Consider the following 23450-nt stretch of genomic DNA (forward strand, 5'->3'; position numbering starts at 1 on the left):
TATTTTTTTACACACTTGAACACATCGCTTATGACAAAAAATGTAAACTAATTTATTTTTTCATCACCGAAGACAAAACATTTAAACACATCACCGACAAAAAACCATGAAAGCTATTTTCTATTTTCATACACCTGAATGCATCACGACAAAACATGTAAACTAATTTTCATTAGACACATGAACGCATCACCGATGACAAAACATGTAAACCAAGTTCTATTTTCATCCACTTGATTGCATCACCGACAACAAAACAGGTAAACTAATATCTATTTTCAAACACTTAAATGCATCCTCAGAGACAAAACAAGTACACCAACTTCTTATTTCATACACCTGAACGCATCACCAAGGACAAAACATGTAAACTAAATTCCATTTTCAAACACTTGAACGCAGAATGTAAGCACATTTTTATTTTCATCCTGAGTTGGCCCTGCGATGAGGTGGCTACTTGTCCAGGGTGTACCCCACCTTCCATCCGAATGCAGCTGGGATAGGCTTTGGCCCCCCCCCCTCGACGCAGAGAGGGATGGATGGACATTCAAACATATCACTTCCGTGTAAACATGTAGACTAATTTATTTTAAAATATTTGAATGCATTACCAATGACAAACCATGGAAACTAGTTTCTCCTTTAATCAGTGGCGGGCCGTGGGTTTCCCACCTAGGCTTTCAGTGATGTCTTCCTTAGTCTGACTTCAATAAATACCTCAAAATACAATCATTTATGCCGCCACATGTCCATGGCTTGAAAAATACTATACAGAAACACACTTGCACACTACTGGCCATTGAATCACCTCAATTTGTCACTACAAAACGGGCTATTTTTTGGCGCATTTAAAAATCAATAAACCCGCATCGCACGTGGTACTGTCAAAACTAAAATAATTGTAAAAAAAAACATTTTGAATGTGAAAAAATATATCTGAACAATTTGTAAAACCATTGGTACCGCTCGTAGTTTGTTGATTATTGATTCGAGTGGAAGTGGCGGGAAAACCATTTCACCGCCAGAACAGCTTAACTCATTTCCGGGGTTGGTCAACCTCGTTTCACAAGATGTAGTTTCTCTTTAAACACCCTTCTTGAAAATGCCCTTGCAAATATATATCTGCCACCTAATCAACGATTTGCTCTGCTTCTTTGTTGGTTAAAAAAGTGAGTACCGCTGATTTCTCCGCTGGCCGGGCATGGCTCCGGTGCCAATTTATGCTTTCATAAATCACAACTTTTGATTGGATACTTGGGAGTGACAAGTGAGTATCCAATCACAGTCATGTTCAACGTAAGGCTACCTTGATGGGCTACTGTCAAAAAGTTGTGATCGGATCAGCTATCGCAACTGTCTGTTAACTGAATGTCCTCCGTTTGTTAAACTGCACAGCCGCCGCTAACGTTGGTTCAGAAGGCCTCCGGCAGAATTCACACAGCGCTGGTAACAAGCTAGCTGAATTCTGATTGGATAAAACCTGTAACTTAAAAACAGCAACACTGGAGCCTAATATGATATACATAGAATATGATGAATACTTTTATATATTTATGAAGAGTAAATAAAAAATAAAATGAACAACACACCACTGCCTTTAATACACTTGAACGGATCACCGACGACAAAACATGTAAACAAACTTATTTTTTCATACACTTGAACGCATCTATTACGACAAAACACGCAAACTAATTTATTTTATAGACAAGAACGCATCACCGATTACATAACATGTAAACTCATTTATTTTTTCATACACTTGAACGCATCACTAATGACAAAAATGTAAACTAATTTCTATTATACACTTGAACATATCATCGATGAAAAAATGTGTAAATATAAATGATTGACACGCATTGTTTGCATGAAGCCAACCATTTACATACTCACGTTTGAGCGCCATTGCTAACATTAAAGAGCTAGTAGCTAACTTGGACCCGGTTGTCCCAAGTGTGGTCCGGGGGCTATTTTCTGCCAAAAGCTTGATTTCTATTGTCTCTCGACATATTGTAAAAAATAAAACAAAGTTATTATTATTATTATATATGAAACTAATTTGTCTAAGTCAAAGCTAAAATGTGGATAATTTGTTCAGATAATTTAGCAGGGTTTTCATCCACTGTATTGGATTACTTTGAGCATCCTTAATTTACAAAATGTATCGAAGTGGTTCATTGCATCTTTACATTTTTCTGTACGTGGCCGTGTCGGAGAAAGTTTGGACACTCCATGTGTATGAAGCGTACACTTAAGAGGGCGTGACTCACTGCTGGCGTCCACGTTGTGGCACAGTTGAGTCTTGGCCTCGCCGTTGGGTCGCTCGCTGACCTTGTGAGCCAATCTTGAAGTTGCGGCGGCCGCCGTCACCACCGCCTTAAAGGACCGCCTCCTCTGGGTTACGTTGAGTTCCGGGTGGAAGATGATGACGTACACCTTGGGAAGAAAGAGCATTCCCAACGCCACCGAGGCGCTGAGGCTCATGGAGATGGTCAGAGCAGTTGTCTGGATGTGAAGCTGGAGGGCCGCAAACAATCGTTTTCTCAAAGGTTTGTAGTAAGCTAACTAGATAAATGCGTTGTCGTCTCAAGTGTGCCGGAGCTGCGACTCACCTTGTGGGCAGATCGCGGCGTTCCGAAGAAAATAGGAATGAAGGCGAGCCAGACGATGCAAGTGGTGTAGACAGTGAAGCTGATGGCTTTGGCTTCGTGGACGGCGTCATGCAGGCGGCGCGTCTTGATGGAGTAGGCCGCGCACACAACCATCAGCAGGATGGCGTAGCCCAGCGTGCAGATGGTCTGCAGGTCGCCCATGTCACACTTCAACACGCCACGCGCCAAACCCGGCTCCACGCTTTTCCGCTGGTCGTAGTCGACCAGGGCGCGGGATGGGGCGGCGGCGATCCAGAGCAGCGTGGCCAGCAGCTGGACGGCGACGAGGCCGCAGACCACGGCGAGCTGGGAAGCGGGACTGACGAGGCGGGGTGTCGCCACCGACACCTTGCTCCTTCCGGAGATAGCGTGGATGCGGTGTGTTTTGGCGAGCATGACGGCGTAGCTGATGCACATTCCCAGCCCCAAAAATATGCGCCTGAGCGAGCACACACCCGCGTCCGGCTTGGCGATCATTGGGAAAGTAACAACGTAGGACAGGAATATCCCCGTCAGGAGCATGTAGCTCAGCTCGCGGCCGGACGCACGAACCACGGCCGTGTGGTTGTAACGCAAGTAGGCGGCCGTGACAGCCAGCGTGGCAGCGATGCCCAGGATGGCGAGGAAGACGGGCACGAGCGCCCACGGGGAGCCCCATTCCAAGTGGATGACAGGGATGGGCTGACAGGAAGTGCGGTTAGCGTCGGGTCGCATGTTGAAGGCGCACAGCTTGCATGTGAACTCGTCGTGTCGATACTGGTAACCGTCGCAGCGCTCGCAGTGCCAGCAGCAGGCCACGCCCTTCGCCGCCTTCTTCCTCTCGCCCACCCGACACGGAAGGCTGCACACAGACGAAGGAACATCCTGTTTGCCGCGCCCCCATCGCATGTCCTCCACCTGCAGACAAAAAGCATGTCAGTTCGTCGTCGCTGTGCTTACGGTTGGTATATAGTGCCTGTTGCTACGGCAACATAACATTAATAATAAGGAAAGGTGTCATCAAATGAAACATGGGAGCAACCCTCAAACATGCTTGGCGGAGGATCTTCACTCGGTCAATTGTGAAAAGGATTCCCTGCTTCAACTAATAACAATAATAATAATAATAATGACAAAGATAATAAGGATAATAATAATAATAAGTGTACATGTCATTATAGGTGAGCCATTTTCCAAATTAAGTTGCTAATCTCACATGAAGAACATCCTCATCCACTCCCATCATTCCCACAAGTGGCAGATGGGATACGATTGGGATAATCCCACTTTTCCTCATTTCATCTGTTTTCATTCACTTGACTTGTGTGTACATAGCGTAGCATTTAGCAGCTAACAGACACAGTCATCAATATATGGAGCATGTAGCATAGCATTTAGCGGCTAACAGACACAGTGTTCAATCTATGGAGAATGTAGCATTTAGCAGCTAAAATACACAGTCATCAATATAATGGAGCATGTTGCAGTTTTTTCTTGCCCTGATGTGGGGTCTGAGCCGAGGATGTCGTTGGGGCTCGTGCAGCCCTTTGAGACACTTGTGATTAAGGGCTTTATAAATAAAATTTGATTGATTGATTGCATAGGATTTAGCATCTAACAGACACAATTATCAATATATGGAGCATGTAGCATAGTCTTAGCAGCTAACAGACACGGTCATCAATATAATTGAGCATATAGAATAGCATTTAGAAGCTAACCGACAGAGTGATCAATATAAGGAGCATGTAGTATAGCATTTAGCAGCTTGGCCTTAGCAGCTAACAAACACAGTTATCAATATATGGCGCATATTGCTTGGTTTTCAATGATGTAACATCCGGCTCACGTCCCACTCAATAAATATGCGTGGTGGTCAAGCCAGTGTCTGTTCTTAATGGGTACTAGGCGCCATTTAGCCTTTTTCAAAGAAAAATTCCCTATGCGTGCGTTGTTTTTGGCCGTACGAACTGTTTAAATCTCAGAAAGGATAAAAGTTTTTCAGAGTTCCTCGAAAGAGGTCTGGAAGTGGAAGTGGTGGGCCCCCCTGAGGGCTGTAAGGGCCCCCGTCCAACTGAGTTCACAAATCAATTCTTGTAGGAGGTTCATCAATCAATCAATCAATGTTTATTTATATAGCCCTAAATCACAAGTGTCTCAAAGGGCTGTACAAGCCACAACGACATCCTCGGTACAGAGCCCACATACGGGCAAGGAAAAACTCGCCACAGTGGGACGTCGGTGAATGACTATGAGAAACCTTGGAGAGGACCGCATATGTGGGTAACCCCCCCCCCCCCCCCCCCTCTAGGGGAGACCGAAAGCAATGGATGTCGAGTGGGTCTGACATAACATTGTGAAAGTCCAGTCCACAGTGGATCCAACACATCAGCGGGAGTCCAGTCCACAGCGGGGCCAACAGGAAACCATCCCGAGCGGAGATGGGTCAGCAGCGCAGAGATGTCCCCAACCGATGCACAGGCTAGTGGTCCACCCGGGGTCCCGACTCTGGACAGCCAGCACTTCATCCATGGCCACCGGACCTATGCAACTCCCCCTCGCAAGGGACAGGGGAGAAGAGAAGAGAAGAAAAGAAACGGCAGATCAACTGGTCTAAAAAAGGGGGGTCTATTTAAAGGCTAGATTATACAAATGAGTTTTAAGATGGGACTTAAATGCTTCTACTGAGGTAGCATCTCTAACTGTTACCGGGAGGGCATTCCAGAGTACTGGAGCCCGAATAGAAAACGCTCTATAGCCCGCAGACTTTTTTTTGGCTCTGGGAATCACTAATAAGCCGGAGTTCTTTGAACGCAGATTTCTTGTCGGGACATATGGTACAATACAATCGGCGAGATAGGCTGGAGCTAAACCGTGTAGTATTTTATACGTAAGTAGTAAAACCTTAAAGTCGCATCTTAAGTGCACAGGAAGCCAGTGCAAGTGAGCCAGTATAGGCGTAATATGATCAAACTTTCTTGTTTTTGTCAAAAGCCTTGCAGCCGCATTTTGTACCAACTGTAATCTTTTAATGCTAGACATAGGGAGACCCGAAAATAATACCTTACAGTAATCGAGACGAGACGTAACGAACGCATGAATAATGATCTCAGCGTCGCTAGCGGACAAGATGGAACAAATTTTAGCGATATTACGGAGATGAAAGAAGGCCGTTTTAGTAACACTCTTAATGTGTGACTCAAACGAGAGCGTTGGGTCGAAGATAATACCCAGATTCTTTACAGAGTCGCCTTGTTTAATTGTTTGGTTGTCAAATGTTAAGGTGGTATTATTAAATAGATGTTGGTGTCTAGCAGGACCGATAATCAGCATTTCCGTTTTCTTAGCGTTGAGTTGCAAAAAGTTAGCGGACATCCATTGTTTAATTTCATTAAGACACGCCTCCAGCTGACTACAGTCTGGCGTGTTGGTCAGTTTTAGGGGCATGTAGAGTTGAGTGTCATCAGCATAACAGTGAAAGCTAACACCGTACTTGCGTATGATGTCACCCTGCGGCAGCATGTAAATACTAAAGAGTGCAGGGCCAAGAACCGAACACTGGGGAACTCCGCACGTTACCTTGACATAGTCCGAGGTCACATTGTTATGGGAGACGCACTGCATCCTGTCAGTAAGATAAGAGTTAAACCAAGACAAGGCTAAGTCTGACATACCAATACGTGTTTTGATACGCTCTAATAAAATATTATGATCGACGGTATCGAAAGCGGCGCTAAGATCAAGAAGCAGCAACATAGATGACGCATCAGAATCCATCGTTAGCAATAGATCATTAGTCATTTTTGCGAGGGCTGTCTCCGTAGAGTGACTTGCCCTGAAACCGGATTGAAAAGGTTCACAGAGATTGTTAGTCACTAAGTGTTCATTTAGCTGCTGTGCAACAATTTTTTCGAGAATTTTGGAAATAAACGGAAGGTGGGAGACCGGTCGGTAGTTTACCATGAGGTCAGGATCGAGGTTAGGTCTTTTGAGCAGAGGATGAATAACCGCTTTTTTGAATGCTAGGGGAACAGTGCCGGTGGAAAGTGATAAGTTTATAATATTTAACACTGATGGACCTAATAATACAAACAGTTCCTTGATAAGTTTCCCAGGAAGTGGGTCAAGTAAACATGTTGTTTGTTTTATCCCACTTACACGCTGTAATAATTCCTCTAATGTTATTTCATCAAAAATAGAGAGACTATTTTGGAGGGCAGTGTCCGTCGTATATACAGTCGTATTTGTGTTAATAGAACCCAGTTGTAGCTGGGATGCGTTGTCTTTAATCTCCTTTCTAATGAGTTCAATTTTCTTATTAAAGAAATTCATAAAATCATCTGCCGAGTGGGTGGAGCTACTGGGAGGAGTCCCTTGTTGGGTTAGCGATGCTACTGTACTAAACAGAAATTTAGGATCGTTTTTGTTGAGGCGGATGAGATTTGAGTAGTATTTAGCTTTAGCTAAGGTAAGCATGCGTTTATAAGTTATTAAACTATCACTCCATGCTTGATGGAAAACCTCAAGTTTAGTCGCGCGCCATTTGCGTTCCAGTTTTCTACATGATAATTTATGAGCTCTAATTTCTTCTGTAAACCATGGGGTGCGCCTTTTAGGGGCCCTTTTTTGCTTTAGCGGTGCTATACTATCAATAATTTCGCGCAAGGCATCGTCAAAGTTGTTAGTGAGGTTATCAATAGAGCCGACATAATTTGGGAATGGTGCCATTACCGAAGGCAGTAGGTCAGCAAGAGTCATCGTTGTGGCAGCATTAATGTTGCGGCCGCTATAGCAGTTATTATTATTATTAGCTTGTTGACAATGAGTCAAAACTTCAAATTTTATAAGGTAATGATCGGACATTACTTTAGTACAGGGGTCACCAACCTTTTTGAAACCAAGGGCTACTTCTTGGGTACTGATTAATGCGAAGGGCTACCAGTTAGATACACACTTAAATAAATTGCCAGAAGTAGCCAATTTGCTCATTTTACCTTTAACTCTGTTATAATTAATGATATTTATCTTTGTGGAAACACTGATCATCTTAATGATTTCTCACAATAAATATATATAGAAACAGATAAATATCAATATGCAACACTTTATTTTTATATTTTCTCTAAGTGCACATTTTTCAAATTGAACATTTTCAAATGATCACTTCTAAGACAGTCTTGTGAAATCACAATATCCCATTTTAACTAGCTAGCCACTAACATTTTTTAACAAATCATGAATTACTTTGCACCATGTTTGTACAAATAATAACTCATGTAAAATACAAAAGTAAACTCTCAAATTTTTAAATCATGTCACACTTTGAACTGGACACCAAATCTGTTATCTGTTTCTTTGTCAGTTAGTGGGAAGCCTGGCATTGCATGCTGTTAACTAGTGTGTTGTACTCTGGTGTGTAACTTGACACTGCAACTCTGAGTGAGTCTTGCAGATGTGCATCAGTGAGGCGTGTTCTGTGTTTGTTCTTGATGAAGTTCATGTCAGAAAAGGCTGATTCACAAAGATAAGATTTTTCCTCATTGTTTGCGGAACCTTCTTAATCTTTTGGACATATTTTCACAGCAATCTGGCCTTAAGCTTAATTATGATAAATGTAAAATGTTAAGGATCGGAAATCTAAAGAGAACGTCCTTTCGAATGGAATGCAAAGTGCCTGTTTTGTGGAGAGATGGACCAGTTAACATACTTGGTGTTGTTGTCCCAGAAAATCTGGAAGATCTAGGCTCAGTAAATTATGATAATCGACTAAGAAAGCTGGACAAAATTATGCAATTATGGAAAGGGAAATCCCTAACCTTGTATGGTAAAATGTCTATTGCCAACTCGTTAATTATTCCTCAATTTATTTATTTGTTTTTGTCATTACCAGCTCCATCACAAAACTTTTTTAAGATTTATGAGCGGAGGGTCTTCGATTTTGTCTGGAACGGCAAACCAGAAAAGATTAAAAGAAAGGTTTTGTACAAAGAGTATGAATATGGGGGCCTGAAACTTCTCAACCTTGAAGCTATGTGTCTGTCTTTAAAAGCATCAATTGTTCCAAAGATGTATTTAAACATTGAGTGGTACACAAATGTCCTGTTGGACAAAAAACATGTCAAAATAAATTGTATCCTTTTTTACAAGTGATCCCCTCCCAGAGAGTCTGCTGGGAAACATGGCGGGGTTCATAAAGGAAACAATCCACTCATAGTGGTGTTTTCAATTTTATGTGCCAGAAAAAAGAGACGATATTTTGCAGCAGTTAATATGGATGAACTATAATATTGTAATAGATGGAAAGCCTTTCTTTTGGAAAAATATGTTTGAAAGAGGAATCATTTTTGTCAATGATATTATCAATGAGAATGGTAAAATTATGAAGTATGATGAATTTAGAGCTATGTATGGTGATGCTTGCTCAAGCTTTTCATTTTATCAACTAACTGGAGTAATTGGGAAAAGATGGAAACAAATAATTAATTATGGAACTACTAAATTATTAGTTTGTAAACCTCTAATAAGAAATTCTAGTTGGCAAAAAGGAAGTAAAATAAATAGAAAAATATATAATTTTTATTTAATAAAGAAATCTTTGAAGGCTGCCTCATACAACACAAATGGAAAATGGGAGGACTTTTTTGACTGCCCGTTGCCATGGGATGCCATATTCAAACTAATCTATAAAACCACTATCGATGTGCAAAATCGTTATTTTCAAATTAAAATTATTTATAACTTCTTACCCACAGGGAAAATGTTAAAATTATGGAATATGACAGAGTCAGATGATTGCCGATTTTGTTGTCAGGAACCTGAATCCACCCTGCATTTGTTTTGGTATTGTCATATTGTGTCTTTGTTTTGGGTGGAAGTTGAAAAAAATGTGTTTAAGGATTGGTTTGTTTATGAAGCTTAATGTGGTTTCTGTTATTTTAGGAGAGTTCATTGACAATCATGATTTAGTCAATTTAATTATAGTACTCGGTAAAATGTTTATTTTTAAGGCCAAAAACAGATATTCACTTAGTATTACTTTCTTTAAAACATTTATTCAGTATTTTCTAACTTTAGAAAGTTACATGGTTGAAAACGATAATGATGCCAAAAAACATTTAAAAAAAGATGAGAAGTCCTCAAAGGCTTATTTTGAAAGTATAATTATGTTTATAGATTATATGATATCTGTTGTTGTGTTCCCTAATTTGAGTGACCTGGACATAATCTGGACTGTACATAAATGCTTATTTTGAAAATGTAATTTTGTTTATAAATTATATGCAATCTGTTGTGTTCCCTAATTTTTTTCTGTGTACATGAATGAAGGTGTGTGTTGCTGAGTCCTACTTGGACATTATCTGGACTGGGCCTGGTTTAAAAAACCCTTTAAACAAATCTAATTTCATTGACAACCTGGTCTGTTGAAGATAAGGCCCTTTTTTAAAAAATAAAATAAAATAAGATAAATAAATAAAAAACATTTTCTTGGATAAAAAAGAAAGTAAAACAATATAAAAATAATTACATAAAAAATAGTAATTAATGAAAATGTTAGTGGACCAGCAGCCTATACAATCATGTGTGCTTCAGGGACTGTGTCCCTTGCAGATGTGTTGTCTATGTTGTGGGAACCAGAATATTGGTAGCAGAAAGAAATAACCCCTTTTGTGTGAGTGGGTGTGGATGAGTGTGCATGGGGGAGGTTGTTTGGGTTGATGCACTGATTGAAAGTGTATCTTGTGTTTTTTCTATGTAGATTTAATTCAAAAAAAAAAAAAAAAAAAAAAAAAAAATTTTTTTTTTTTTTAATTTTTAAATTTTATTTTTTTTAGAACAGGCCCGCGGGCGACTCATCTGGTCCTTACGGGCGACCTGTTGCCCGCGGGCACCACGTTGGTGACCCCTGCTTTAGTATATGGAAGTATCATAACTTTGGAGGTGGTGACACCCCTGACAAGCACTAGATCTATTGTATTACCGTTGCGATGCGTGGGTTCATGTATTATTTGTGTAAGACCACAGCTATCAATTATGGTTTGGAGCGCCACGCACTGAGGGTCCGATGGGGTATTCATATGGATATTAAAGTCCCCCATTATGATTATATTGTCGGCGTGCGTCACTAGATCAGCAACGAACTCTGAGAATTCACTGATAAAGTCCGAAAAGGGCCCAGGGGGGCGGTAGATAACAGCCAGGTCGAGAGGTAGCGGTGTGACAGACCTCATAGTAAGCACCTCAAACGATTTATATTTATTATTTAGGTTAGGGTGAGGTTGAAATTTTCATTGTATATTAGTGCGACACCCCCTCCCCTTTTAAGAGGACGGGCAACATGCGCATTCGTTCTGAAACTGGACGACGGGCCCATGTTGGACTGCGCCCACCGGACCCTAATTATGCAAACCTTCTTCTGCCAAGTGCAGGCGAGGCTTCTCTGCGATCCTATATAGGCAAGAGGATTTCAATTTTTCCCGACTTCACCCTGACTATGGCTCGGAAGCAAGCAGCCTTTGCTGCGGTGAAGAAGAGGCTTCATCCATGTCCCAGCGTGAGGTCTGGTCTTCTCTTTCCTGCGACGTTGCGGATCACTTTATCCAACGGCAAGACTCACAGATTCGATGATCCAACAAAGACAGCGGACTTTGTCGACAAAAATAATAAAATGGGAGTTGCCCAAGATTTGATCTAGGAGGCATTTTGGAGCTAAAGGACTACATTTAGGGGCGGCATGAAAGTATACATACAGCAACATACATTATCAAGTTTGGTGATGTAGAAAAGTTACAATCAAATCAAATGAGCTTCATGGCATGGCCTCTTAACTTCATGTGAGTGATTATGATTGACGACACCTGTTGACTTCTCTGAGCCCATTTAAATAGGGCTCGTGTGATGCAGTCATTACACTCGGTGCTAAAGGAATGGCTAGATCAGGCTAGAATTAAGGTTTTAGAATGGCCTTCCCAAAGTCCTGACATAAACATGTGGGCAATGCTGAAGAAACAAGTGCATGTCAAAAAACCAATGAATGTAGCTTAACTGCACCAATTTTGTCAAAGAGGAGTGGTCAAAAATTCAACCAGAAGTTTGCCAGAAGCTTGTGGGTGGCTACCAAAAGCGCATTATTGCAGTGAAACTTGCCAAGGGACATGTAACCAAATATTAACATTGCTGTATGTATACTTTTGACCCAGCAGACTTGGTCACATTTTCAGTAGACTCATAATAAATTCATAAAAGAACCAAACTTCATGAATGTTTTTTGTGACAAACAAGTATGTGCTCCAATCAATCTATCACAAAAAAATAAGAGTTGTAGAAATTATTGGAAACTCAAGACAGCCATGACATTATGTCCTTCACAAGTGTATGTAAACTTTTGACCATGACTGTATGTAATGTAGTGACAGGCACATTTATAATAACAATTAATATTTTCGTAGTTTGATCCTTTTAAGCATACGCAGCACATTAATTTAAAAAACGCATCTGTCCAGGTGAGATACATGATTTATGATCTAAAATTAATTACAGGGAGCAAGGAAGCGAGAAAGCAGCAGGCCACTCGATGATGTAAAAATAGGCACAGCTAGTGATCACATCGCCACTATAAATAGTTTGTCTGCGTTAGCGCTTATAATAACAATATCACTAATACTTGGTTAAAGTTCAAATCACAAAATGTAAATGGAGTATTGTTGGCAGTTGGATGGCGGTTTTTGAACGGTTATTTATTGGATTTTATGGGTGAAATAGAGGAGCTCCCATTAGATTCGCTGTAAGTGGACTTTTAATTACAAGTTAGAATGCATTAAAAAAAAATGTCATTGTGTCTTTCATAATGATTCTGAACGATAGGCAAAATTCCCAAAAAAGTGCAGTTTTCCCTTTAACTGTTGGCTCGATCCCCATCTTGATCGCTCATTACACAAAACTAAAAACCGCTATGGTAATTCAGCTGCGATGAGGTGGCGACTTGTCCAGGGTGTACCCCGCCTTCCGCTCAGCACCCCCGCGACTCCAAAAGGGACAAGCGGTAGAAAATGGATGGGGATGGATGGTAATTCCGTCTTTTATGGAATATTTTTCTGTTTCAGATGTCTGGCGCTTTTTTAATCCCTCTAGAAGGCAATATTCCTTCTTCTAACGTTCATCATAATTAAAACCCGCTTAGACTAATTTGAAGTTGAAAATAAATTACTTTCATCTATATCTATTTTCAAATATGATGCAATTGTTATCTCAGATCATGCTTCAATTTCAATGGATTTACTCTTTAAAAATCTGACAACCACACGTCTAAATATATGATTACTTTTAAATGAGGACTATGTGGATTTTGTTTCACGTCAAAATAGGTTTTTTTGTGCTCTTGAACAAGGCCGGGATGTCGGCCTCTGTATTCTGAGAGGCGTTGAAGGCATACATTAAGGGGGAGATAATATCCTCTGCAAGTTATAAGAAAAAACTCAGGAAGAATAAATTGCCTCGTGTGACACAATCTGTTAGATAAATTTTGTACTCCACCTCTCAAAACCCAGCCACTTATAAGGAAAGGCTCTCTTTACAGACAGAACTGGATGTCCTCGTGACAGACCTTGCTACTGAACAAATTCTCCATTCAAGATCTCACTTTTATGAACATGGCGATAAAGCTAAAAAACTATTAGCTCATCAATTACGCCAGATATCAGCATCCCATTATATTTTGCAGATTCAACCCGATTCAGGTATAGTTACGGATGATCTTGAGATCAATAATGTATTTAGGAATTTCTATGTGTCCCAATACTCATCTTCTCTTTTTAGCTAGCCCCTTTATTAATGGACATGTACAATGAATCGTTTGAATCTAGCTGCCTCCTGCAAACGCTCAACCAAGCTTCAATTCCTCGCCTATTTAAAAAAGGCAAGGACCCTTTGTGTACACTTCGTATCGCCCTATTAGTCTGCTAAATGTGGACTTTAAATTATTATACAAACTTCTAGCTTTATGTCTGAATACTATTCTTCCTTCTATTATTAATGCAGATTAAACCAGGTTCATTCGGAACAGGCGCTCCTTTTCTAATCGTCTTTTCAATATATTGTATGATGTGCCTGCTCTTAACACTGAAGAGGCAGTGATATCTATGGATGCTGAAAAGGCATTTGACAGAGTAGAGTGGAATTATCTATTTTATGTCCTGTCCTGGTTTTATTTCATGGATTAAAGCTCCTATATTCATCTCCTGAGGCCTCAGTCAGGACAAATAATGTTCAATTAGAATATTCAGTGGCCTAGTGGAGATCGGTGGGTTGTGAGTACGAACCCCAGCCGACTCATACCAAAGACTATAAAAATGGGACCCATTACCTCCCTGCTTGGCACTCAGCATCAAGGGTTGGAATTGGGGGCTAAATCACCAAAAATGATTCCCGGGCGCGGCCGCTGCTGCCCACTGCTGCCCACTGCTGCCCACTGCTCCCCACTGTTCCCCTCACCTCCCATGGGGTGAACAAGGGGATGGGTCAAATGCAGAGGACAAATTTCACCACACCTATTGTGTGTGTGACAATCATTGGTACTTTAACTTGAACTTAATTTTTGCAATCACTGTTCCACACGGCAGGGCTGCCCCCTGAGCCTATTGCTTTTTGCAATGCGTTTTGTACCAACCCGCTTATTACAGACATATGTAGACACAATGTGCAGGTGAATGTCTCTCTCTACGCAGATGACCTCCTTTTATATGTTTCGGACATGTCCACCTCGGTCTTGACTGCCTTGAGTACTCTCCAGATTTTTGGACATGTGTCTCGCTACATATTGAACTTGGGTTAAAGTGAAATATATCCTATAAATTCTGCTGCTAAGAAATATCCTTTCACAATTTTCCCTTTAAAATCTCCTCGCAAAGTTTCATAAACTTGGCGGGTGTCCAGGTCACACATACACTGGCAGAGTTTAGTAAAGCCAACTTTGCTCCATTGTTGTCCAGAATCCAGAGAGATTTTGATTGCTGGTCCTTAATATATCTAGAGTGGCTCTTGTCAACTCCATTAAAAATGAATGTACTTATGCATTTTTAAAATTTGTTCCAGTGTATATCACTTTTTCTCCCTCAGTCCTTCTTTCGTAAATTAAATGGTCAGATTTTAGACTTCATTTGGAATAAAAAGACTCAGAGATTTTGTAAACAATATTTACAGAGACCCAAATCGTCGGGAGGATTGGCATTACCAAACTTTATGTTTTTCTACTTGGCCACCGACATTAGAATTCTTAAATATTGGCTGCAATATGAAGCACTTGATTCCCCTCCATTATGGCTGGTTATGGAAGCTAACTGACATTAGCTAACATAACATTTAGCAGCCAACAAACACAGCTATCAAAATGTGGAGTACTAAGTGTAGCATTTAGCCACTAACAGAAAGAGTCATTAGTATGAAGCACATGCATTATAGCATTTAGCAGCTAACAGACACAGTTATCAATATGTGGAGTATAAAGCGTAACATTTAGCCGCTAACAGAAAGAGTCATCAACATGTAGAGCATGTAATGTAGCATTTAGCTGCTAACAGACCCAGTGGTCATTAGGTGGTGGATGTAGCATAGCATTTAGCAGCTAACAGTTACCAATATCAAAATATGGAGTTTATAGCATAGTATTTAGCAGCTAACAGACAAAGTCATAATATGTGGAGCACATAGTATAGCATTTAGCAGCTGACCAACACGGTTATCTACAGTTGATAGGGTTGTTTTTTTTTCCTCATTCCTGTGAGAATCCTGTGTGGGACTGAAGCATTAAGGAGTGGGCCTATCTAGGACTAGCTGCTGTGTGCTCAAACAACCACCAGGTGGCATCTGTGCGCAGATAATACTGTATCATCTCTTTCTCTTTCGAACTTACCAGGTCTCAACAGGTGTGGAGTACATTCTTCACATATTTTTCACTCACGCTTTAATTAAGGGCTGAAGCAAAAGCTAACCCAGACCCACTGTATGTGTGTAGCACGCAGTGTATCAATTAGCAGCTAACATTCAGAGTTATCAATTTTTGGAGGATGAATCGTAGCATTTAGCCGTCAACAGAAATAGTTGTCAACATGTATTGCATGTAGTGTAGCATTTAGCTGCAAACAGACACAGTGGTCATTATGTGATGGATGTAGCGTAGCATTTAGCAGCTTACCGATGTGTTGTCAGGACTCTCAGAAGTTTTAGATGAAAAACTCACGTTGAGCTGCAGAGTTTCTGTCCACTGTCCTATGACACGGTATCCTGGCCCGTTGACGTCGTTCCACTGGTACTGGAAGATGTCGTAGTGTCCCGGGGCGTCGCCGTTATGATTGAATGTGACTGAAGTACCTGCACTTCCTGTATGTGAAAGAATACAATAAATATGTTCTATAAGCCACTTTTGACATTGTTATTAACAGTGTTGGTGACGTTACTGTAACGCCGTTACTTTCGGCTGTAAATAGTAATCTAACGCGTTATTTTTTATATCCAGTAACTCAGTTACCGTTACTACATGATGTGTTACTGCGTTATTTTACGTTATTTTTTATGTAGTATCGGCTAGAAACTGAGAAGATCTGAGTGTTTTATTGGAGCGCTGCAGAAGAGGCGACGGAGAAGAGGCAACGGAGAAGAGGCAACGGAGAAGAGGCGCGCTCTGTGTGTGTGTGGGAGGGGGCGTGTCTGTGTTTACATCATGGCGGAGCCAGAAGTCGAGTTTCTTAACATGGAGATATTCTCACTAATTTTCTTTTGTCGACCACAAAGAAAAGAACATTTTAGTTAAATGTAAGTTGTGTCTTGGATCAAAGATCCTATCCTAGCAATTCAAATCTGCTGAAACAGCTACAAAAGCAACATGCTTCGACGAAGCTAGTAAAGAGAGACACGCTTCACCTCCTAAGCAACAGCGGCTGGATTTTAACGAGGCACTGCTAGCCAAGACAACAGTGAAAGAGCCATTGCAGCGTGTGTGCTAGAAGACATGCAGGCTATTTCTACAGTGGAGTCCCCCTGCTTTCAGGCAGCTAATGAGCATGATACCGGGTGTCAAATGGCACCTGCACAGTGAGTACATAAAAATGGAAAGCGAGCTAAAGAAAACACTCCAAACTCTGCCTTTGCTCATCATTCAGCACTGAAGGTACACACACTCTGTCAATTCTCTTATATACTGTTGCTCTTTCATTCTAGACTTCTAGAGTGTTTGATTATCACATCACTCTAAATGTATAGACTATAAAGTTCACAAACATAAAGAGGGATGCTAGTGGGCCAGGCCAATCTTTCCTTATCTCTAAACTAAAACTGGGGAAATGTGTAGAGTGTTCTGGGCTTCAGACATGATTTTATTTCAGAATTCCTTGAGAGAAAAAAACGCCTGGTTAGGCTTTGTGTATGTAGTGTGTGCCTTCCTTGGTTTACAGCTATGTTGTTATTGTGCTGTTTGTTACTTATGTATGTTATGTTGCAGCTATTTAAAATAGTTTTGTCAATTTGTTCTGGCCCAAAATAAATTGGCCCTTTGAAACATATCTTTGTCTTTGTGTGTTGTATGTAGACCACATTGCTTAGCAGAGTTCAGTGATGCAAATGCATGTCAAGTTGATCAACACATTATATTATTCTCCAGTGCAATAACAGTACTTAAATGAAGGCTGAAAGGGCATTAAAGGGGGCCTTAAAAGAATAAAAAAATATACTGTATATAAGTAACTAAATAGTTACTTTTCACAGTAACGCATTACTTTTTGGTGTAAGTAACTGAGTTAGTAACTCAGTTACTTTTTCAATTAAGTAACTAGTAAATGTAACTAGTTACTGGTTTTCAGTAACTAACCCAACACTGGTTATTAATAACACAATCTTAAAAAAAAAAAAAAAATGCACACTTTGAATTCATCGCTGTTGTTTTGACTTTTAGAAGTGTGGTTTGTGAATTTTTCATGTAAAATACGCACACGACTGTGTGTCATGCTACGAGTGGATGCATTTTATTAGCAGGGTGACGTAATTGTGATCTAGCAAACATTATGATGATTATGATGAATACAAAATGTATGGATTTGTACTGCTTTTAACTTGATTATTTCTACCTCGCATGTTACAGTCCCACTAATCTGGTGACAAGATGGCGGCTCACCGTTGAATTTGACAGCGCGGATGTACTTAAGCAGCTTCTTGCCGCCAGCCATCTCCATATTGGGACAGATGGCGGAGTTCGGGGGGCAAAGGTCAGCATGCATGTTGTGCAGCGCGTAGGCCATGGCGTACACGGCATCCATCACAAACTGCACTTTGGCCTCCTGCTCGTACCTGGAGTCCATGCCGATCCGCTCCTGACCTGAGAGACGTTTGGATCAGAACACATCAACCCCACCTTTGTATTACAGATGGCCACAGTTTGACCCTGGAACAGATTATTTACAAGACCTTCTAAGGCAGGAGTGTACAAACGTATTGCAGCGTGGGCCACAGACAAAAAAAATGAAGGATGAGGTCGTGCATTAAAAATGCAGACGCAGTCACAAACGTAGGATGTGCGTGCTCACCCGTGCACTTCCTGGCGGCGTGCCGTTGTGTGGGCGTGTTGGTCAGCTGACAGTGGAAGTTCTCCTCCCAGAACTCAGCAAACCAAACGTTTCTGCGGTTGTTCTCCAACGTGCGTGACATGAAGTATGCGTCAAAGCCTGCAATGTGCACACACACACACACACACACACACACACACACACACACACACACACACACACACACACACACACACACACACACACACACACACACACACACACACACACACACACTTGTTGAAACCATTTGCTGCTGATGTTGTTGCCATGGCAACCTCATCCCAGGAATAGGGTTATTCCCAGGCGGAAGACCAAATGAAAGCATCCATCCATTGATCTATTGATTGATTGGCATGTTACCTTTGATAGTGGCTCTTTTGGGCAAGATGGTGATGGCGCCGGCGGCGGTGTCTTCCAGCTGATGGACGGGAGCATTATTAGCGCCCCAGCTGTCGGAGCCGATCCACAGGAAGTGATCCACCTGCTGCGCCCGCTTGCTGGCACTCAGGACGCCTCTGGAACAAATACACATACACGCACACAGTGAGTCATGCGTTTGCACATATTGTCACATGACCTCCACGCGAGTACCTGATGTCATCATCAGAAGCGAAGAGGATGACGGCACGGGCGGCGGGCGTGTCCAGCAGGAGGCGGATGACTTTGTCAAAGAAGGATGTCGTGGGGTGGTGTGGAATCTTCACAGACTGAGCCACGCACGTTCCACCTGAGGACCAAAGGTATGCTAAAGTTAAAGTCGGCCAAAGACATCATCAGACCACGTGACTCATGCACAGTTAGCCGTCAATCACTTCGCTTGTTGGAGGTTCTTCCGCACCAAACTCCTTCAAGCATGTGAGGATCTAGAGCTGTGTCCCAATACTTTTTGTAAACAGTCAAATTAATAGGAACATGCGTATGTGTGATGAATGACAAGGTCAGTTTTGTCCAATCAGTCAGCGTCTTACTAAAACGTGTTGCAAGGTGTGGTCAAGGTGGTTGCCATGGCGACCCCATCGGCATATCAATCCCTTCAACTGCCAGCCAGGTTTTACCTTGAAAGAATGCCATTCTTGGCGAAACCGAAAGGTCGGACGTTAATGACAGATCTCACCTGCGTCTCTCGAAAGCTGCAGGAAGGCGTCCACGCCCCTTTCGCCGTAGCTGCCCTCCGACGCCACCGTGGACACGTACGTCCATCCGAGCGCCTTGAGAATGTCCAGCATGGCCTGAGCTTGAAAGCCGTCGGGGGGAACCACGCGAGAGAAGAAGTCGTAACGCCGCTCGTCGCTCAGCTCAGAAGCCGTCGACGCGTAGCTAATCTGTGGAATCTGAGCGTGAACACAACAATTGAAAACATTTTTTAAATATTTTTCTTTTTATTGATCATATTAGCTGACATCTAGTCACACAAGGAATATACTGAGAACCAATGATACTAACTGTGCTGACAACAACGCTAACAACTGTAGGTTTAGGATATGGGACGATGCTAACAGTAATGCTAACAATGCTAACATGACTAAAGGGATAAGCCCTGTCAAAGTAGGGCTAGGATATAGGACGATGCTAAGAGTGCTAACAATAATGCTAACATGACTAAAAGGACAAACTCTGTCAAAGTAGGGTTAGGATATGGGATGATGCTAACAGTAATGCTAACAAGACTAAAGGGACAAGCCCTGTCAAAGTAGGGTTAGGATATAGGATGATGCTAAGAGTGCTAACAATAATGCTGACATGACTAAAGGGACAAATGCTGTCAAAGTAGGGTTAGGATATGTGATGATGCTAACAGTGCTAACTATAATGCTGACATGACTAAAGAGACAAATGCTGTCAAAGTAGGGTTAGGATATGTGATGATGCTAACAGTGCTAATTATAATGCTGACATGACTAAATGGACGAATGTCTCAAAGTAGGGTTAGGATATGTGATGATGCTAACAGTGCTAACTATAATGCTGACATGACTAAAGGGACAAACTCTGTCAAAGTAGGGTTAGGATATGTGATGATGCTAACAATAATGCTAACATGATTAAAGGGACAAACGCTGTCAAAGTAGGGTTAGGATATGTGATGATGCTAACAATAATGCTAACATGACTAAAGGGACAAATGTTGTCAAAGTAGAGTTAGGATATGTGATGATGCTAACAATAATGCTAACATGACTAAAGAGACAAATGTTGTCAAAGTAGGGTTAGGATATGGGATGATGCTAACAGTGCTAACAATACTACTAACATGACTATCTAACATGACTTGTGCGCCTTACGCCCGAATGCAGCTGAGATAGCTAGGCTACACCCCCTGCGACCCCAAAAAAGGGACAAGCGGTAGAAAATGGATGGATGGATGACTAAAGGGACAAACGATGTTCATCTTAGAATTGATTTTAAAACCTTGCTGTTTGTTTTTAAAGCTTTACATGGACTGGCACCTCAGTATATCTCGGACCTCATCCAAATTTATAATCCTGCGCGCGCTCTGAGGTCCGAGAGCCAGCTCCAGCTCGTAGTGCCCAAGACCAGACTCAAAACCAGGGGAGACAGGGCCTTCTCTGTGGTCGGCCCTATGCTCTGGAACACCTCTGCCCCTCCATGTTCAAACTGCTCCCACAGTTGAGTGTTTTAAGTCTCGTCTTAAGACCCACGTTTATTCTCTGGCTTTTAACACTACGTGAGTTGTGTTGTCCTCTGTGTTTTTAAAATTTTGATTTCTATTCACTGTTTTAATTGGTTTTACCCTTTAAAATCATTTTTAATCGTATTTATTTTATATTGTTTTTATATGTGTTTATTTTTTGTTTTTATTCAGTCATTGGTGGAGCTAAGGATAATATTTGAATATTGTTTTTAATATTGTTGTGCAGCACTTTGGAAACATTTTGTTGTTTAAATGTGCTATATAAATAAAGTGGATTGGATTGGATTGGAAAGTAGGGTTAGGATATGTGACGGTGCTAACGGTGCTGGCAATAAAGCTAACAATGCTAACATGGGACAAGGGCTGTTTAAAAAAGGATATACTTTTTTAAATGTATACCACAATGGGGAAATTACATTGTTGTCATGAAGTTAGGATATGGATTGGATAAAGGTTAAATTTGGGTTTTCACTTTAAATAATGAATTATTCATTGTGCGTGTTAGCGCTAAGTACATGCTAACTATAAATGCTAACTATACAAGCTAACCATGTAAGCTAATGACACCTGCTGTCTCGTGAGAGCACTCAACACAGGCCCCGCCCACCCTGCTGACGTGACGTGGAGCCGGTCAACAGGTGGGCGGGAAGCGAAGGGGGCGTTACCTGGAAGAGCCGCAGAATGTTGGCCACCATGATGGACACGGCGCTGGCGGACGCGCCCACCACGCCCGCCACCTTCTCCGCCTCCACGAACACGGGCGCGTCCCCGTCGGTGCAGCGCACGTCCGACGTGTCCGTCTGCACGAGCGCTTGCACGAACGTCAGGGACTGCTCGAGCGCGTGCGTGTCCCGCGAGCATGTGTCGAGCACGCGCGCGCCCAGCGTGATGTTGGGCAGCAGGCGCTCGTCGCCGTTTATGACGTCGAGCGCGTACATCATGGCCTCCAGGCGCTGGATGCCGGTCTCCTTCTTCAGGTCCCCGCAGGGGGGACCGCCGGGCACCCCCTTGGCGTGCACGGGGAACAGCCCCCCGAGCGTGACATCACCCTCCACGCGGATGGAATGTGGCGCCAAGAACTCCTGGCAGCGTGCCAGCTGCACGCACGTGTGCACGAGCCACATGAAGCTGAGGGGCGTGGGTTCCGGGCTGCCCATGACTGGACCCCAAACCCCCCAACCCCCTGAACCAGCTGCGGAGTCCAAACCACTCAGGATACTTGGCGCCACTTCATCCTTATCAATTTGACAAGTAAAAAGCAAGAAAGGGAAAAAAACAAAAAAAACCGCCAAATGTTCGCGGGTTCTGCGCTCAGCGGAGGGCACTGCTGCGCGAGTGTGCGCCAGGGTGCTGCGGCTGCCGCACGCTCGCCCACATTGCGGGTCAGTGCGTGTGAGCGCGAGAAAAGGAGACGTGCACGCTGGCGACGAAGGAGCAGTGAGGGAATGGCGGGAGATTCCGCGCTCCGTCAGGCTCTCACGGCGCGCTCCCAATGGAGGGAGGAGAGGGGGCGTCCAGCTGACTGTTGTCGTGAATGAGGAGCTCTGCAGCAACCACCTGTCACCTCCTTTATCTTAACAGTCCGACACAATAATGACGTCATCGGTCCGATTTGTACTGTTTAGGTCTTTGGCAACAATCTATGTATTTTGTGTAAATGATGAAGGGCGTGGCCTAAGGGGACAAATGCCTTGCCCACATTATATACAGGTGTCCAGTTACTAAGACATCAGTGTTTTATTTCACAAATAATGTCCAAGGTGAGGACAAATGAAGTCCACCAACACTCAAGTGGAAAGGTCAAGAAAGAAGTGGGCGGAGTTATGTGATGGAGACAACACGACATCAACACCCCCCCGCCCCCCACTCAGCAGGTTTCTGTGGCGAAGACGACGACAACGGAGGTATAGATGACAACAAAAGGAATCAACAATTTGATCAATAACAAAAACATTGTTGACATAAGTGGGAAACAAGTTGTTGACACGTTAGCGCGAGAGCGGATTGGGAATTGCTTCACCCTGCAACTTGTTGCCATGGCAACGCTGCATCCTGGACTTCGGTAGTTAGCATTGATGGTTATCTCTAAAGCCGGTCGCTCGAGTCATACCAAAGACTTTAAAAATGGGACCATTACCTCCCTGCTTGACACTCAGCATCAAGGGTTGGAATTGGGGGTTAAATCACCAAAAATGATTCCGCTGCTGCACCACTGCTCCCCTCACCTCCCAGGGGGGTGAACAAGGGGATGGGTCAAATGCAGAGGACAAATTTCACCATACCTAGTGTGTGTGTGACAATCATTGGTACTTTAACTTAGTGTGTCTACGTGTGCACGTGTGCCAATTAGTTATTAATCAGAATATTAATCGCCGTGACGAGTGTGAATGTCAGCACGCAGACACTGCGCGTTTAAATGTCATGTTGGTGGAAGTTCGTAAGAAGGTTGTCATGGGGAAGTAAATGATCCTTTCAAAAAAAGTTTAGTTTTAAGGTGTTTTTTTTCTCTCAACCAAATTGCGGCTGGCGTCCAGGAGGTGGCAGCCGCGGCATGCGACGACAATGTCCACAACTAGT

At 42.5% G+C, this 23450-nt stretch overlaps 1 protein-coding gene across 1 annotated transcript; it reads right to left on the bottom strand.

Moving 5' to 3' along the window:
• Positions 1-1659: 1659 nt before the first annotated feature.
• Positions 1660-22709, bottom strand: grm7 (glutamate metabotropic receptor 7). The gene is made up of 9 exons (XM_062047534.1): positions 21539-22709; positions 19335-19551; positions 18812-18947; positions 18581-18735; positions 18200-18337; positions 17791-17991; positions 15865-16004; positions 2616-3551; positions 1660-2520 (listed from the first exon to the last, which is right to left on the bottom strand). Exons 1-9 carry the CDS (start codon positions 22028-22030, stop codon positions 2119-2121), a joined length of 2817 nt encoding a protein of 938 aa, XP_061903518.1. The 5' UTR covers positions 22031-22709; the 3' UTR covers positions 1660-2118.
• Positions 22710-23450: the final 741 nt, after the last annotated feature.

Source organism: Entelurus aequoreus, linkage group LG01 (assembly GCF_033978785.1).
Source record: "Entelurus aequoreus isolate RoL-2023_Sb linkage group LG01, RoL_Eaeq_v1.1, whole genome shotgun sequence".
NCBI classification, from domain to species: domain Eukaryota; kingdom Metazoa; phylum Chordata; class Actinopteri; order Syngnathiformes; family Syngnathidae; genus Entelurus; species Entelurus aequoreus.

Excerpts from the sequence above, each read along its gene's own strand:
- grm7 (XM_062047534.1), bottom strand. The coding sequence starts at position 22,030 with ATGGGCAGCCCGGAACCCACGCCCCTCAGCTTCATGTGGCTCGTGCAC. Across the intron at positions 18,948-19,334 it reads GCAGCTTTCGAGAGACGCAG|GTGGAACGTGCGTGGCTCAG; the intron begins GTGAGATCTGTC and ends TTTGGTCCTCAG. Across the intron at positions 18,736-18,811 it reads GCTTCTGATGATGACATCAG|AGGCGTCCTGAGTGCCAGCA; the intron begins GTACTCGCGTGG and ends TATTTGTTCCAG.